The 17,984-nt window shown below is 42.0% G+C and overlaps 1 protein-coding gene across 4 annotated transcripts in view; it reads right to left on the bottom strand.

Annotated features, from left to right (window-relative positions):
- The window catches only part of CDH7 (cadherin 7), a 150,989-nt gene that overhangs the window by 80,871 nt on the left and 52,134 nt on the right, over positions 1-17,984 (bottom strand). For all 4 annotated transcript variants that reach the window (XM_077352842.1, XM_077352839.1, XM_077352840.1 and 1 more), the window contains exon 3: positions 2,822-3,116. In XM_077352842.1, the coding sequence (XP_077208957.1) occupies positions 2,822-3,116 (295 nt within the window). The remainder of the gene's footprint in view (positions 1-2,821; positions 3,117-17,984) is intronic.

Below are 17,984 nucleotides of genomic sequence, written 5' to 3'. Positions count from 1 at the left end.
TTGCCAAAATCTATTTATGCATGGCGAGGTCTGGAAAAAGAATGAAATTTGGATATCTATGGAGTTTACTGAATCATGAAAAATGATCAGGGGAATATTTATTTAAAGTTTCCTGGCTTGTCTATCTCTCCGTATCAAATGAAGTAGGAAATTTACTAACCTATGCCATGGCAAGCTATCCAACCTCTATGCCCCCAATCCACAACCTAATTACACCAGAATAATCTTGGTAGATTTAATAGAATTATTTTATAGGGTGGCAATGCAATCTTCTGTCCTATAGCTCTGGTTGCTTGCCATTGCTCAGTAGAATGGCAGAGGGTAAATGGTGTGTGGGGTAATAGGCATTATGGCAATGCCATATCAGCACTTCAGGCACAAACTTGGAAGGGATGCCATTGCATTAGTATGATGCTCTTGGTCTAGGATTCCAGTAAAACTTGGTTTTAAAATCACCAAGTTTCAGGAGAATCCTAGAGCAGGGGTAGTCAACCTGTGGTCCTCCAGATGTTCATGGCCTGCCAGCAAACACTGACAGGGGCTCAAGGGAATTGTAGTCCATGGACATCTGGAGGACCACAGGTTGACTACCCCTGTCCTAGAGCACTGCACTATTGCCATGATGTCATTTATGAGCTTGTGCCAAAACTGATTTCATTGTATCATTGCAATTAGGCTTATGGGATTGGGCTGCTTCGGCGGCCTTTCCCTCCGGGTGCAGCCAGTGCCGTGCCTTGGGGGGGGAGGGCGGTGCCGTCAGCGGCGTGACAGTGGGCACAACCACGCAGGAACGGAATTCCGCGCCTGCGTGGTTGCGCCCGCTGTCACGCCGCTGCCGGCACCGCCCTCCTCCCCCGTAGCGCAGCGCTGGCTGCGCCCGAAGGGAACGGACGCCGAAGCGGCCGAATCGCACAAGCCTAATTGCAATGGCTATTTACATGTCTCTGTCCCCTTAAGCTTCCTACCAGCTTCCATCAGCATTATGTTACTGTGAATAAACTATGGACTACACCCGAAACCAGTGGTTCTCTGATTAAGGGGACACACGTCTAAATGTTTCTGGACCCACCACTAAAGTAAATTGATGCTACTGTTTCCTTTGCCATAAAGTGCAATAATTTTAAATCAGTTAATACTGGACCACCTTAATTTTCATGCTTAGCATTTGGTGATTCCTAACTAACCAAATTTTGATGTCAACTTCCCAGAGACACCTCTCCAAGCTCACTCTTATCCTTCTCATGGCCTATTAAACCCTCTTTTGAGTCCCTACTTTCTAATTAAGAATCACTACCCTAAGTAACGAAAACACTCTTATGTCATTCAAACTACACATATAAAGTATTAGAACGACATCTATTCTAGCCAGTGAACTTTAAATAAATAGTGTATATGAACAGGCATATTGCCATTTCATATACATATATATTTCTCCCACCACTCTCTTGAGTTCTGGCAGGAGAACTTGGACAGGACGTTGCCCATCAAAGGAGGCAGCATGGCCACTATATCTGCTACTTGATTCTTTTAACTGGAGGCTCCAGAGATTGAATATGGGACCTTCTGCATGCTAAGCAGATGCTGCCTCAGTGAACCAGCCCCACCCAATGTCGTTCTGCCCCAATTAGGAAACTCTGTGAAATGCTGTACATCAACCAAGTGTCTGCTAATTTTTCTAGATTGTAAGAAATGGTATTAAAGGTAGTCACCTAGACCATTTATGCACTGGGAACTTCACTGGCCCAGCTCCCGTGCAGGAGCACAAATCGGGGGTGGATGAGGTGCACCGGACCAAATGCTCACCCGTGTGGGTGCAGGAAGAGGTGGGGCAACCTGCCACAACTAAAACTCCAGCCTGCAACTTGGCATGAAACCTCAAGTTTCTAATGAATTTTTGTATATAAATGGCCCTAATGAATTTTTGTATATGACAATATTGTGTGTGAAGTCATATGTCTTCAACTCTTTCCTTTTTCTGTGAACAAGTATCTTGAAGATATGTTAAAATATGGATATCTATGATAGGAAATATAACAACTGTTGGATTTCAAACTAAAAATTCAATTAAAGGTCATTTGCTCTGAAATAGTTCTCCAGAGAAAAAATGATGGGCTCAATAACATGCCAAATGAGGATTTGAATATGTCTCTCCAAGCCCAATCCATTGTACCTCACTGAACATAAATCTCATGTCATCACACAAGGCTATGTAAAGTTTTGTGTCCAGTGCAGTTCTAAGGGAATTATAAAATAATTGTGAAGGAACCTGAATTCCCAATGGAGACCTAAAGTAACTTACATGGTCCCCCTCCATTTTATCCTGTGATGTAGATTAGCCTGAGAGTGTATGACTGCTCCAAGCTTACCCAGTCAGCTTCCATGACAGAACAAGAATTTGAAGCTAGGTCACTGGATGTCTGACACGGTAACCCAGTTTTTCTCAACTTTTTTACCATTGAGAACCCCCTGAAACATTCTTCAGGCTCTGAGAAACCCTAGAAGTGGCATGATAGTGCAGAATATTGTTGGGAAACATAGCTGTGTACATGCCCACCCAGGGCCCCTCCCACACCCTCCAGTACCATCATTGGCTATTTTGGGAGGGAGAAGTGACATGACATATCACCTGATAAATGTTTAACAAATTTGAAAATATATATTTCAAAATTATTTCCAGCCTTCCAGAGCCATCAAGAAACCCTGGGGATGTATGAAACCCTGGTTGAGAAAGGCTGCTCTATACTGCACTGACACTTTCACTATTAGTGAGAAAAGCATTTTAAGAAACAAAAGTAACTGATGGTCAACAACAGGTACTTACCCACAGGAGACATTTCGGAAACTCCAGCAGTGTAAGGGCCATCCAGAAATTTAGGTTCATTGTCATTGATGTCCTGAATCTTAATGACGAATTCTGACTCAGGCTCCACAGGCTTATTTGTCAGTCTGTCTAGCGCTTGCGCTCGGAGGGTGTAGTAAGCCTGTTCTTCCCGATCAAGCCTCTTTGTAGCATGGATATCCCCTGTGTTCTCATCTATAATAAAAATGGAACTTGCCCCTTCTCCTGACAAGATGTATTTGATTGAGCCATCTCCTTTATCAACATCAGAGTGAAGCTGGTGAAAAATTGATGAGAGACAAGATTAATTTACAGGAAAGTTGGCGATATGAATGTCTTTGTGTGTGTGTTTAAGCATTCACATGCTATGCAGCAGTATGCAGACTTTTATTGTTCTTGGAAAGATCAGTTAAACGTTGATTGTGCACAGCATGTAAAAGATGATGGGAGGCTGTCAGCCAGTTCCCATGAGCCAGACAAGCCAATCACATTCCATAAACAACCTTATTTTTCAGGCACATTTTATGTCAAAGTGAGAACATTGTTTCGCTGCAGCAGTGGGTTTTAGCAGGCAGACAGTTTAAAAGCATTTACTCTAGAGGAATTCTGCTGGAATTAGGTCAGGTATTCTGAAATAAAATGCTTATGCACCATAATATTGAATACATTTAAGTTTGTTAAAGCCATTATGGATGCGGTCCTATAAATACTTTCATGGGAGTCAGCCTCACTTGAATCAAGTAGAACTTACTTCTGAATATGTTTGCTTAAAGATGTTCTTCACATCTTCAAAAATGTAAACTAACAACAGTAATACATTTGTTTAGGGGTTCGAACAGGCCCTGTCCCTTTAGTAAGGACTTATTAGGATACTATTTACCAAATGAAGTTATTTACTTCCAAGCAATGGAAAGTTTCAACTACTGATTTATTTACATTATATATATATATAAGCCTGTAATAAAGTAACAGGACATGTTTTTTCCAAGTTTGATGATGATGTCACATATGTCTTATGCTGGATATATTCTTTATAATGTATTGTATTGTATAATGTATTGTATTAAATACTTGTAGTAAATCTGGTTATTCAGGGTTTTTCTTTCATATTCACATTAGTTGTATGGTCTTAGGGAACCTTTGGCATTACTGTATATAAAATTTATTCATCTATGAAACAAGTTATACAAGGCCTTAGAAATGTCTCAGCAATTAAGAGGAAATGCAAAGCACTCTACCCAAAACTTAATTTTAAAAGACAGCTTATTTAGATAATTCTAGATCAATGTAACATGGAATTAAACAATGACTAACTGAGTGCACTGCTTTCTGCTAGGCACCAGTACCCATGATCGACATCTATACAGGAAGAAGAATTGTACAGTACATTTATTTGCCAACTTTGTTTGCCAACATCACCTGTAGACATAGACTGCAAGCAGCAAAGTTAAGACTCCACAGGAAAGAATAGGGTGTTGTTTGTTGCCGCCACTGATCATTCATTATTAATGTACTAGGAGTTTTATTCTTAAAATATTTTTATTGTAAACCACCTCTAGCCTGCCTGGCCATGAGAGGCGGTCTAGAAATTTAATAAATAATAAATAAATAAAATCAATTTGAAACTGCAGAGGAATAATGCTGAAACTCAAGAATCCACTAGCTCCGAAGCAAATAGTTAACCTAACATTTTATCCTATTGTACCTAATATACTATACACACAGAATATTCTAAATTACTTATACATTTTGTCCATGTAGCTTGAAACCCTAACCTTTAGCAGTGTGTGATGGTTGGCTCAGATTCTGCAAGGAAGAACTGCAGGGGGCAGGGGATCATATACTCTTCTGAATGTAGCATACAGACCGATGGAAAGCATTCTGAGGTAAATACCAGAAAATGCATCATGTGTCCTTCTAACATCATATCTTCATCTCAAGATAACATTCAAGGTCAAATCTGACATCGTTATGTTGATGACCCCACATCTACCATTCAGTTTAGGGATGCTTCTCAATTCTCTCTGACAGGGTTCTCTCAAGAGCGCACTATTCTGGTCAGAGTTCTTTGTATTATTGAATGGAATTGCATATATATTCTTTTGGTTGACTTTCTGGTTATGTATTTTGACTTTGTTTGGGTTTGCAAGGTGTGAGGAGATATGGATTTTCACACATACTGTTGCTATAAAGGAATACCGAAAGCGAGGATTCCAACACATTTTGAACATGTGTAAAACATGCACTGAAACATGCATGATATTTCATCTAGTCAAATGCAGGTCACAGAAATTTGTACTGGATTAATGGAATGATTCAAAGCACAACATTTCATACAGCAAAACAATAAAACTATAGAGTTAAACTTTTTGACCCTCTGGATTTAATGCTGTTTTTAATGTGCTGTGATTTTGCTGTATAAACTTATTCTGACTGTTGTTTTATATTTAGCTAGAAACATACACCATCTTTCTTGAAGAGCACAATATACACCATATATAAAGAAATGAAGTCATTATTGCTAATTTTACTATAATGAAATCCAAGAAATTAAAAACATTGAATCCATTAATATTTAGGGGTAGACACAAAAGTGTGGTTCATTAGGGTTCATGGTATGCCCACTTCATGAGCCACAAACTGGTTAAAAATATTAGGTTCATGATCTGGTTGAACACCCTCTCTCCCCCCACACACATACTCAGTGTGCTAAGGACACCAATCCTGCAGGGGATATCTGGATGTCTCTTCTCTACCTGCCCTCCGTGTTTGGTTTACAGGGTCCAAGTTCTGCCCCCCCCCTTTAAAAGAGGGTGACCCTCATAAAGTGCTTTCTGGGAAAATAACAGGAGGCTTAGGAAGGCATAGAACAGGCCCTGCACAAATGAGATACATCATACTTGCAGGGGACCTCCTCCTTATCTTCCAGCTTGGTGTAGTGGTTAAGAGCAGCAGTCTCTAATTTGGAGAAGCCAGGTTTGCTTCACTGCTCCTCCACATGCAGCCAGCTGAGTGACCTTGGGCTAGTTCTCATAGAGCAGTTCTGTCAGAGCTTTCTCACCCCTCATGGGGTGTTCATTGTGAGGAGAAGAAGGGAAGGCAATTGTAAACCTCTTTGAGATTCCTTCAGGTAGAGAAAAATAGGATATAAAAACCAACACTTTTTCTTCTACATGTCCTTCAAATTATGTGCAGTTTGGATTCAGGGGGTCCAGATAATAGCCCCCCAAAAGAAGTTGCCATCAGGAAAGTGTTCTTCAGGGGAAAGTCAGGTGCAGTTTCAACAGTGTACAGAATGGGCCCCTGGCAAGCTACACATAACAAATGCATAGGGAACATCATCCTGCCACCCACTCCTTTATAATCTCTCCAAATTAAGGGCAGATTACATTGCTGGGGTTCCACTTACGGGGCTCCAAAAAAGATTTCCCCAGAGCTCTCACTAGAAAAGAAGAAGCCAATTACACCAAAATCACAGGAAACTTCGCCTGGCCAAAAAACCCTTCCAGCAGACACTGGAAGCGAGGCAAGCATTCTGCACCCCAAGTCTCCAAAGGCAGATTCTAAAGGACAGAAAAGCAGACATCCCCAGAGTTCCAACGGGGGCTCCCCAAAGTGACTCCATAACAGACTGTCAGGAACCCTAGCCACACAACCCAAACAACGGAAGCATAGCCAAAACTCTCACAGCCTCCTCCCTCTGCAAGCTGAAACACACAGGCCCAGAACACATTCATCAACCTGGGTGAATTCATCTAAGCAGGAAAGGAATGGAAACACATGTTAAGTTGGCAGGGTCACCCCCAAGATTCCAAAGACAGGATCTAAATGAAAGAAAGACAGACATCCCCAAAGTAACCCCATGGCATCTTGGCAAAAACCCCTGGCAAGCACTGGAGCCCAGTGAAGTGTGCTCACAATATTCTCAGCCCATTCACGGCAAAACACAAAGAAAATCTGGACACAGCCTACTACTAGGGGAAGTTTTGTTTATTTACCATTACCAGAACACATTGCACAGGTCTAGTTGTGAATTGTACAAATGCAATGGAAAAGGGTTGTCAAATAGCAGCTTGCTTCTACAGACAGATTCTTGTTGAGGTACATGTTTTCTGAGGTAGATGTTGCTCCATGAATTAGATGTTGAGCTATGAGGTAGATATCGTTCCATGAAGTAGGTGTTAAATGAAGCTGATTTTCTTTGGAAGGTAAAAGGAGGGTTTTCTCAGTTGGGACCCACAGGTGCCAAGCCAGATCACCCAGAAAGGAGCAGTAATGGAAGGACACACAGGGAAACAACCGAAGGCCTGGCTCTAATTCTGTGAGGTTTAGAGACAGGTACCCCCAACAGAGGAGGTTGATCTTGGGTGGGGTCTTTGGAGCAGAGGTGCTGGGCTGCAGTTCCTTCTCCCTAGCCTCTTCCCTCTGGCCACATCTGTTGGCCTGCAGCCTCACATAATTTCATTGTGTGACCCCTGCATTTCAGAGAACAACGCTGCCTTTCTAAAAAGAGGTTATAGATACATGCCAGCTTGTATTCCCCTTCATCACACAGTGGACACAACCTGGTTGTGATGCCCATTGGCAACCTCTCTGCTGAGGCCCTGACCCATGGGACAATAGCCATCACCTCCCCCAATGTGGAGGCCAGTGCCTGGACCTGCCCTCAAATCAGGAGGGTGACTTGCCCCAAGCTGCCTATATAGGCCCAGAGGATGTTGGTAGCATCATGGAAGGGCTCCAGTGGATTGGCAAGAGGAGTTTGATGCCTAGGAACAGGGGCCCATGGTACACAGAGAGTGAAGGACTTCCCCCCCCCCTCACAATGAGCACCTTTTGCACCCACTTTCATCCTCATGGCACACAAAGGAATTCACAAGCACGAGGCATGGATGGGTATAAATGTAAAACATCAGTAGCATTTGCTGGCAGGGGCTCATGGGAATTGTAGTCCATGGACATCTGGAGGACCACAGGTTGACTACCTCTGCTATAAAACATTCACTATGTGAATGTGTCTGTGTGGACTTAAGGGGAGCATAAAGCAGAGAGACGATTGGTCACTGGAGCAGGCCTTAAATGTGTACACAATGTTTTTGGGTGCACCTCCTAACAGCCAAATAATTCAACAACGGACATTAGGGAAAGATACATACTAATATCCTGTTCACCTAAAATTAATAATAGTGGGGTATACTCGAGCATCAATAGACTTACAGTTGCCAGCTCCAGGTTGGAAAATACCTGGAGATTTGGGGGATGTATTCTGAGGAGGGGAGGGTTTGGGGAGGGGAGAAACTTCAGTGGGGTAAAATGCCATAGAGTCCATCTTCCACAGCGGCCATTTTCTCCAGGTGAACTGGTCTCTGCTGCCTGGAGAGTAATTGAAATTGTGAGGGGATCTTCAGCCACCACCTGAAAATTGGTACCCCTCTCCTGCTTCCTACTTACTTTGTTTTTCTGGCACATGAAACGGCACATGGACAAACAGAGGGGATGCAGTGGGAAAGGGCAATTGGATAAAATTGCTCCCTTTCCTCTTGCCGAAAGAAATGATATCCCATCAGAAAAAATGCATGGTTGGATAGAAGCCTATGATTTTGCTGCAAGTGCTCAGAAAGATTTGAGGCCTTCTCTTTGTTTTAAGCACTCACAAAGAAAGTTTGCAAGAACAAATGTAAAATTCAAGACAAAGAAATGTGTTTACCACTACCAGAAATTGCTTTCAGGCCAACCTTTATGTATGGATGGATGAATCATAAATCTAAATATAATTGAAAAACTGTTCTGCCTCTATCTGTGCTTGGGCGGAAAATGGTCAGGTCCCTCCCACCCCCTTTTTAAAGCAAGACAGTGTAATTCTGTCCAAACATTTTGCTTCTTTTCCTCTCCTAGTAGAGATTCATTCATCACACACTACCCAAGCTTTTTGTACTGTATCATTATCATGTCCATCACTTCCTTTTTTCCCGGCCGGAAATACCATGAACATTATAATCATGGCCATAAAACCACCAAGTAAGAGCTTAATATATTTGAAGAGCCAGCTTTATTTGAGGAATGAGAAAGTAGTAACCGGGTGGTAAAAGGCCCATGCAGAACTAATGACGGTCCTGTTTTCATAACGTTAAATGGTTTGGATATAGACTACCACTTCTGTAGGTCCCAAGTATTTCTACCAATGGAGCACCCTTTTTACCCCCAACTGTTGCTGCCTTCTTAAGTCCTCCCTTATTTCCTAGGAATAGGATTTTAGGGACTGTTTTGTGCTGCTGTTGGGGGAAGGGCAGAATCCCATGTAAACCCAGGTAAAACCTTTGACTCAGGGTGGCCACCCTTCCTGGGGAGGTGGGCTAGCTCTCACCTCCAGGTTCCATTGGGCTACTTCACTCCAAGCAAGGGGGTGTGCAGATGGTAAAAAGAGATGAATGAATTCCTGTGGCATCGTGGAATTATTGCTGTGTACAACCAGAAGTGACATCAAGACACCCTGATCCCCAACCTCCAAATGCTTCTGCTGCTTCCACACATTAACCTGGCAACTGTAGCTAGTCTGAAACTAATTGTACAGTTTTGTATTTGCCCTCCAGTTACTAACTATAGCGACTAGAATAGACTAAGAATATGATTACAATTCACTTTGATGATCCAGGCCAGCCTTTCTCACACATTAATGGTTTACTTTTTGCTCACATGGATAGATAAAAAGCACCCTTCATCCCATTGAAATATCCTTAATTACCATAGGTTTATCTCATTAGAGCCTTTGTGATGTTTCCAGTGTTGCTGCAGAGAACCCTCCAAAGAGTTTCAATGAACAGCATTGTGAGTATTTTACTGCCAACATGAGGGAAATGAAATAATATGACAAGGGAACACTGCACAACAAAAACTCACTGGAAAAGTGCCAGACACACACATATTAATTATACTTCAACTCATGTAAGGTTAACCAACATTGCTGAGAAAGCTGAGAACCAGACACTTTCACTGATCTGGGGGTGTCATTCTCATGTGCCTGAATACCTATTCCTGCCTCAAACTGCCTATATCTCTCCCCTCCCCCAGTCCTCCTCAGGCATGGCAAAGAGGTGTGGCCAGTTCACACAACTTCCAGCCTCATTTGGGGGCTCCTCAGAGCCTGAAAAATATTTCAGGAGCTTCTCTATGGTCAAACGGTTGAAAGAGGCCGATATAAAGGGAAGAGGAGGTTAAGTATGGACCTCTAACACAAGGCAGCCCTGCAAGTTTCAGACAAATACTTATTACGATTTCTAACCTGTCCCAACCAGTTGATTGTGGTTAATAACACAACCCTAAAAGCATGCAGAATGTATCCTTCTATCACAGCATGCTTAAGAGATCCTCAGTTTTCTTTCCCTCAATGGCTTTAGGCTAGTTTACAAACGATGTCTGCCAGTCTGTTCCCACTTGAAGCAGTCACTGCATTTCAGTTGCTCATGCAGAGAACGTAACATATCACACACTCACCCTCTGACTTGTTTTTGAATTGAAGTAGTAAATCAAGGCGCTCTCGACTCCGTCTCAAGGCTCTTGGATTACTTTCCTTCCCCCGCAATATAGACAACATTGCAGTGGTTATATTTAGCACCCAAAGGGGAGACAAGAGGGACCCATGCATGACCTAAGTTAGTCAGCTAGGTAGTTGGACTGAAACCACCTTTCATTCTTCAGCAGGAATTGTCATTATAAGCTGACAGCCTCTGCATATGTGAGCAAGCTAATACACTGCTGCCACACCTGCTCCCAGAGGTTTTTAGCACAAGAGGCTTTCGGGATAGGTCTGAGCCATGTTTCTTGTGCCTAGCACTGATCGGCACTTACATGCAGTGCAGCAAGAGCTAGCACAACTGAGCCAAACTGATGTGACAATGTCTTTGGGTCTGACTCGTGGATGTCAGTGACCTTTTAAAGCATCATGAGGTAATCTGAAAATGCTGCAGACTAATCCTGATTGGGCCCACCGTTCAGTGAGATGAGAGACTTGCCGTCCCCACTCTTTTAAAGTGACAAGATGGTTCTAATTCCCCCAGCTGTTTCGACACCAGAGAAATGAATGAGGGAAGCAAGAGAGCCTCATTCTACCATGCTGCAGGCCTGAGTAGGATCAAGCCTTCACAACATTTTTAAATAATCTCATTAGGATTAAAATTGGTAGCAACATCCATGGGTTGGACCCAGGGACACCGTCATGTCTCATCTGGCCCTAAGGCCTTTCTCTTTCTGGTGCTCAGTAAGACCGTTTATGCAATGGGAACTTCACTGCCCCAGCTCTTGTGAAGGAGCACAAATTGGGGGCAGATGAGGCACACTGGACCAAATGCTCCCCCATGGCCCATTATGCACGGCCGCTGAAACGGCGATTTCGGGTCACATTTTGGAAAATGTGGAGGGGGAAGAAGCGAAGCAAACCGCTTATGCACGGGACGGGACGCAACGGCGGCAAAACCCAGAGTAGCCGATTATGCAAGCGGCGACCCCGGCGCTGCTTCTGGTTGCGCCCCGGTCAACCGGAAGCTGCGTTTTCTTCCGTGTTTTGCTAACGTGGCTTTTTCAGTGGCATGCACCGAATCTGCGGCCGGTTGCAGCTGGCTCCGTGCGTTATTGTGATTTTAGTTGCCACCATTCCACCCCGAATGTGCGCTATCCCCCCCATGCATAATGGGCCCATGTGGGTGCAGGAAGAGGTGGGGCAACCTGCCACAACTAAAACTCCAGCCTGCAGCCCGGCATGAAACTTCCAATGCATAAATGGTCTAAGGCAGTTGTTTCATCAGCAAGGTGATCTTCTGATTTCTGGATGGCAGAAGCTACCATTTTGCGAGTCTTCACTGCCCGATGGTCCCAAAGTGACCACTATGACAGCTTGGTACTTAGAGCTGCAGATGTTATTACAATACATTATTTTATTATGTGATTGTATTGTTAATGACAGGCAGGCATCTCACTGTAGGGTTCCCAGAATATAAAGTGATTGAAATGGAAAAGGCAATGTTTCTTGGTCAGCCTCAGCAGCAAATTCATAGAGACCATGAAGACCACGGTAGAGACTACTGAGATAATAATAATAATAATAATAATAATAATAATAATAATAATAAACATAAACAACTTTATTGCATACTCTACCCTTAACAATTGGCCTAGGGTGGATAACAAAAAAATAAAATACACAAAATACACAGTTAAACATGGATAAAAAGAAGTCAGAATCTTCTCCTGTACATCATAAAGTCTCCTTTCGGCAGCTAAAGGGTAAGCGGAGTAGGAGGGGAGAGCTGGAGTAAAGTAGTATTTTTTAATGGGTTTATGCTAGTCAGTTATAGAAATGATGCCAGTCATAATCTCTTGAAATACAGAAAGACCGACACCTGCAATTTCTCCGGTCTCAATAGATTTGGTGAAAATCAAAATGGAAGAAAATTCATTCTCTTGAAAATATAAAATTAAATATGTTATAGAAGATATTTTGAGGGAATCCAAAGAAAGAGATTTTTCAAAGTGCATTTGCTTTTAAATCTTACTTTAAGAATAGCACACATTTACCTATTGAGCTAATTTATTTTATTTAGTTTTTTAAAGGAATTTAATTGTCTTGATTACACAAACAAAGCCAATAACAAAACAGAACAAAACCATGGAAACTTCATATTCAATACAAAAGATGATAGCATCTTGTTATGGTAATGTTCTAACCAGAAGGAACAAAGAAGGGGGGGGGAAATGTACCAGTAAGAGATATATAATGAAATAGATAAAAGAGAAAACAAAAAGAAAAGGGGAGTGGGGGTTGAGTCTCTCCAAAGTGGCTGAGACTTTACAAATTTATTATTGATTCCATTTATGAAAAAAGTGTCCTCTAATATAACTATTCTGTGTGTTATTCAAATTTTCAGGTAAGGCTCTCCATCCATTCCTTAACAAACTATAGTCTGGAAATTTCCTTAAATAAATTATAAAAGTATTGCAAATTATCTTAAAACCATTTTTCTCATTTGTCCCCTCAATGAATCTAATATTTTTGTTAGTTTTCCAAATGCCGCTATATTCCTTAATTTAGCATGCTACATGTCCAAGGAACTCTTCCAACACTGAACAATCAGAATCCTAGCTGCAACTAAAGTGTCTTTTGTTTACAATTGGTATTTTCATTAATAAGTAAGTTAATTATGGCTAAACTATTTGTTTGCTTGCTCCTGGGGAGGAAAGCTATGGCAAATCTAGACAGCATCCTAAAAAGCAGAGACATCACCCTGCCAACAAAAGTGCGTTTAGTCAAGGCTATGGTCTTCCCAGTTGCAATGTATGGCTGCGAAAGTTGGACCATAAGGAAGGCCGAGCGTCAAAGAATTGAGGCTTTTGAACTCTGGTGCTGGAGAAGACTCTTGCGAGTCCCTTGGACTACAAGGCGAACAAACCAGTCAGTCCTAGGGGAGATCAACCCTGACTGCTCTTTAGAAGGCCAGATCCTGAAGATGAAACTCAAATACTTTGGCCACCTCATGAGAAGGAAGGACTCCCTGGAGAAGAGCCTAATGCTGGGAGCGATCGAGGGCAAAAGAAGAAGGGGACGACAGAGAATGAGGTGGCTGGATGGAGTCACTGAAGCAGTTGGTGCAAACTTAAATGGACTCCGGGGAATGGTAGAGGACAGGAAGGCCTGGAGGATCATTGTCCATGGGGTCGCGATGGGTCGGACACGACTTCGCACATAACAACAACAATAACAACAAACTATTTGTTCCCAAGTTATTTTAATAATCTCTGCAAGTATTTATTTCCAGGCATTTACAATAATGGCAAGACAACCCAATATGAACAAATGTCCCTAGTTCACTGCAACCTGTCCAACAATTTTTACTGTCTTTTTTCATTAAGAGGGCTAACCTACCTGGAGTAAAATATCATCTCTGGGACACCTTTAATGTACATCTTGCAAACATCTTGAGATTGATTAGAAAGGAAAGTGTTTCAATATCTGTTCCCAGTCATTATTAAATTTAGTATTCAATTCTATTTCACATTTTCTTAATTGTCTGCACCAGAGTATGTCCCTGGTTTAATAATATTCCATATATATTTAGTAGTTATTTTTCACTCTTTCTTATCTATATCCCAAATTAATTCTTCAAATTCAGTTACTGGTCTATTTCTTTGATCTTTGACTTTCTTTCGGAGAAAACTTAAAATATGATGTTTCAGCAGCCATTTACCAACTACAGGAATCTTTCCTTCAATTCTGAGTTGATTGCTATTATCTAAGGCAGGGGTAGTCAAACTGCGGCCCTCCAGATGTCCATGGACTATATGCAGGCATGGGCTCATGGGAATTGTAGTCCATGGACATCTGGAGGGGGGCAGTTTGACTACCCCTGATCTAAGGACATGGTACTTGCATCCATTAGTGTTATTTGATTAAGAAAATGATCTCTACACCTGGAACCATAATTTTTAGATGAAACAAATTTTGGATAGTACAGAATAGGGTAAGTGGAGAAATCCTTGTGTACAACTCCCTTTTTCCATTTTCCCCATATCAGTACAGGGCCACGGAGGGTTGAAAGAGAGTTCAACTTCTTTTTTTTCCAAAAAGCATGATCATATAAGTGAAACCCTTCCCCACACACACTTCTTTCAAATTAAATCCTTGTAACTCTAGTCAAAGAGCCTTTTGTGGTGCAGGCTGGTAAGGCAGCTGACACGCTCTGAAGCTCTGCCCATGAGGCTGGGAGTTTGATCCCAGTAGCCGGCTCAAGGTTGACTCAGCCTTCCATCCTTCCGAGGTCGGTAAAATGAGTACCCAGTTTGCTGGGGGGTAAAACGGTAATGACTGGGGAAGGGAATGGCAAACCTCCCTGTATTGAGTCTGCCAAGAAAACGCTAGAGGGCATCACCCCAAGGGTCAGACATGACTCGGTGCTTGCACAGGGGATACCTTTACCTTTAACTCTAGTCAACCTATTTCCTTGAAGAAGGACAGGAGATTCAATTCCTCAATATGTGTCATAATAAAGGGAGATGTTAGGAATACCTCACCATCTTTCTTCAATAGAATATCTTAGGAGTTTTCCCATTCTTAGCTTTTTAGATTTTAAAATAAATTGGTCTAATTTTCATTTCTGAACCTTCAAAATTTTATTTGAAACATGAACAGATAACACATAAAATAGAAAAACATAATTTTTGAAGAACTGCCATTTCAATCACATCTGTTTTCTGCTGTAGTCACACTGTTTTCTGCTCTAATAAGGCCAATTTTTTAAAATCTAACTACACAATGTTTTATAGTTGTAATTTTATATATATTAGGGTTTTAGGGACATATTCCAAGTAATGGTGTGCATTCAGTATATCGGAACAAGAAAAAACAGCCAAAAATAACGTATTGGTATTTTCTAGCTACTAAATTGAATTTTAGCAATCCATGCTTTTTTCAGGATGACTAGGTAGTTGTACCCAGCTTGCTGCTGGGGCGTAAATGGTAATGACTGGGGAAGGCAGTGGCAAACCACCCCATATTGAGTCTGCCATGAAAACGCTAGAGGGTGTCACCCCGAGGGTCAGACATGACTCAGTGCTTGCACAAGGGATACCTTTACCTTTACCTTTAAGTAGTTGTACTTTAAAAGCATTTAAGGGGATTGGCTCCCTTTAAACCCTCAAGTTAGACTCCTTGGCATGCTCTGCAGTCTAATTTAAATAGATCTGCCTAGCAGAAATGCAGCCTAGCCTGGCAGGAGAAGCCTTCCCAGTCAGGGCTTCATGCAGCGGCGAGAGAACTCCACACCTGACACAGATCCTGGGTTCAATTTCTCCTGTAGCACAGAAGCCATTCCAGCTAGGTCTGTCTGTGGCAGGGAAAGATCTCTTTGCCACAGGCAGATACTGGGAACAGCTTTTCCTGAAATGGGATTTATACCATGCTGCAAGAAAAGCTAAGCCAGCCCCAGGGTTGGGCTGAGCCATTTTAAAAATAGAGTTGTTTTTGTCTCATCTATTGGACATGAAAAATATTGAGATTTCCAAAAAATCCCAGATCCCAATACAAATAGACCCAACACCCCGCAAAAAAAGGAATTTCTTTTGCACATCCCTAGTTCCCAGTTATCTAAAACTTTCATATACCCATGGTACAATTTAAAGTATGGTAGACTTTCAATTTGATTGTAGGGGAAAGCTTAAAACATAGCACATTAGGTTTTGTAAAGTTTACCCTGAACCAGAAATTGGATTAGATTTTTGAAGTTCTTGCTTCAAAGGTGAACTTGGGGAGGAGCTCAACAGGGATGTAATGCCATAGACCCCATCCTCTAAAGCTGCCATTTTCTCTGGGATGAACTGATCTGAGTAATCTGGAATTTAGCTGCAATTCCAAGTGAAGTCTAGGACCCACCTGAAAGTTAGCAACCCTAAGTAGCTGCCGTTTTTCCCTGGTAAGAATGATAGAAGTGAAAGGCTGCAAGAAAGGGTGGAAATCCACAAGCCTGTGGCAGAATAGAGAACGCCACCAATTAACAGCAGAAATGTCTGCAAATAAACGGTTTGCTGCATTGTGGTAGTCACCATATATTACAAGTGGCTTCCCCACCTGCATCTTGCCAACAAGTCTATACTATACTGTAACTAATTCCTGGAGATCCCCTGGAATTATAGTTCGTCTTCCAACTAGAGAGGTCAGTTCCTCTGGAGAAAATGGCTGCTTTGGAGGGTACACTGCATAATATTATACTTCACTGATATCCCTCCATAACCTAAATCCTGCCCACTCCTGGTTTCAAACTCAATGTTTCCAGTTTATTTCCCAACCCAAAGCTGGCAACCCCACTAAGTATTGGACCACTAAGGAAATGAATAATCACTGAATCAGACTTCATCCTGCACACTGCCAAAATATTTTGAGACAATCACAACCACAATATTCAATAAATGATTATCCAGTCAGTTGCTAACTGAAGAACTTGCTAAGGAAGGTGAAATAAAATATTCTAAAATGTATCTAAATTGCACTTTATATATTAAGGATACCCTCAAGGATTCAACAAGAAGAACTGAGTCCAATGACAATTTTGCCCAGGGACATGAGACATTGTGATTCAGGGCTAATGAGTTGAATTTGACAGAGAAATGCTGAAATCTGAATGTATACAAGAGCAGTTGAGTCACACATGATTCCTCTCAAGTATTGTAACACATATAAATAACTATCGAGCTTTTTTGAAATTTCCTATCTGTTGTGGTCCTGCAGTAAACTTCTGCTTGCCTCCTTTCTCTATTTTAATAATGCTCTTGGGCTGCTTTTAAAATGCCCACATATGCATCCAGTCCATTAAGCTGAGTTCAATCACAGGAAAAGTACCGAAGTAGTAGCAACTCTAAGTGGAGAGGAATGGGACCAATCAAGAGTGCCATGGGGATGTGAGAAATTTTAGTGAGCCATCAGCTCTGCATGCCTCTCAACAAAATGGCCATTTGCCTCTAGCAATTTAAATATGCAGTTCAGCAAGTACAGATGACAACTGGATAATACACACCAGTTGCATATAGATAACATACTATTTTACTTGGTTAGCTAACAGACATATTGATTTCAGTTTCCCAATCACAGAGACATATTAAACTAAAAGGAATCCAACAGCAATCTGAAAAGGAACAGGTTCAGTGTGCCATCAGTTTGCATGGATTGGAAACTACTGCATCAGACTTGTGAGGTGTGCCTCTATAGGTGTGCGTTTACAGCTTGCGACATTTCTATGCAAGTATCAATTCTGCACAAGAGAAGTACAATGATGATGAGGGTATACATGTAATAACTAGAAATGCCCACTCTAGGTTGGGATATTCCTGGAGATTTGGGTGGCAGGGTTTTCATAGAATCCTAGAATTGGAAGGGGCCTCAGCAGCATGTTATGCCATAGACTCCACCCTCCAGAGCAGCCATTATCTCCAGGGGAAGAGATCTCTGCTGTTTCTCTTGTAACTCTAGATCAGCGGTCCCCAACCTTCTTGTAGTTGGGGACCACTTCCGAGGGTGGGAGAGAGCCGGCGGCCCGGCCACAGCAGCTGCACGTAAACGTGCACATGCAGTTGCCGCGCATGCGCGTTTTCGGATCTAGGTGGCGCTAAC

Source organism: Paroedura picta, chromosome 9 (genome assembly GCF_049243985.1).
Source record: "Paroedura picta isolate Pp20150507F chromosome 9, Ppicta_v3.0, whole genome shotgun sequence".
Taxonomy (NCBI): domain Eukaryota; kingdom Metazoa; phylum Chordata; class Lepidosauria; order Squamata; family Gekkonidae; genus Paroedura; species Paroedura picta.
The sequence above is the reverse complement of the archived record's forward strand: the minus strand, read 5'-3'. Positions and strand labels throughout refer to the sequence as shown.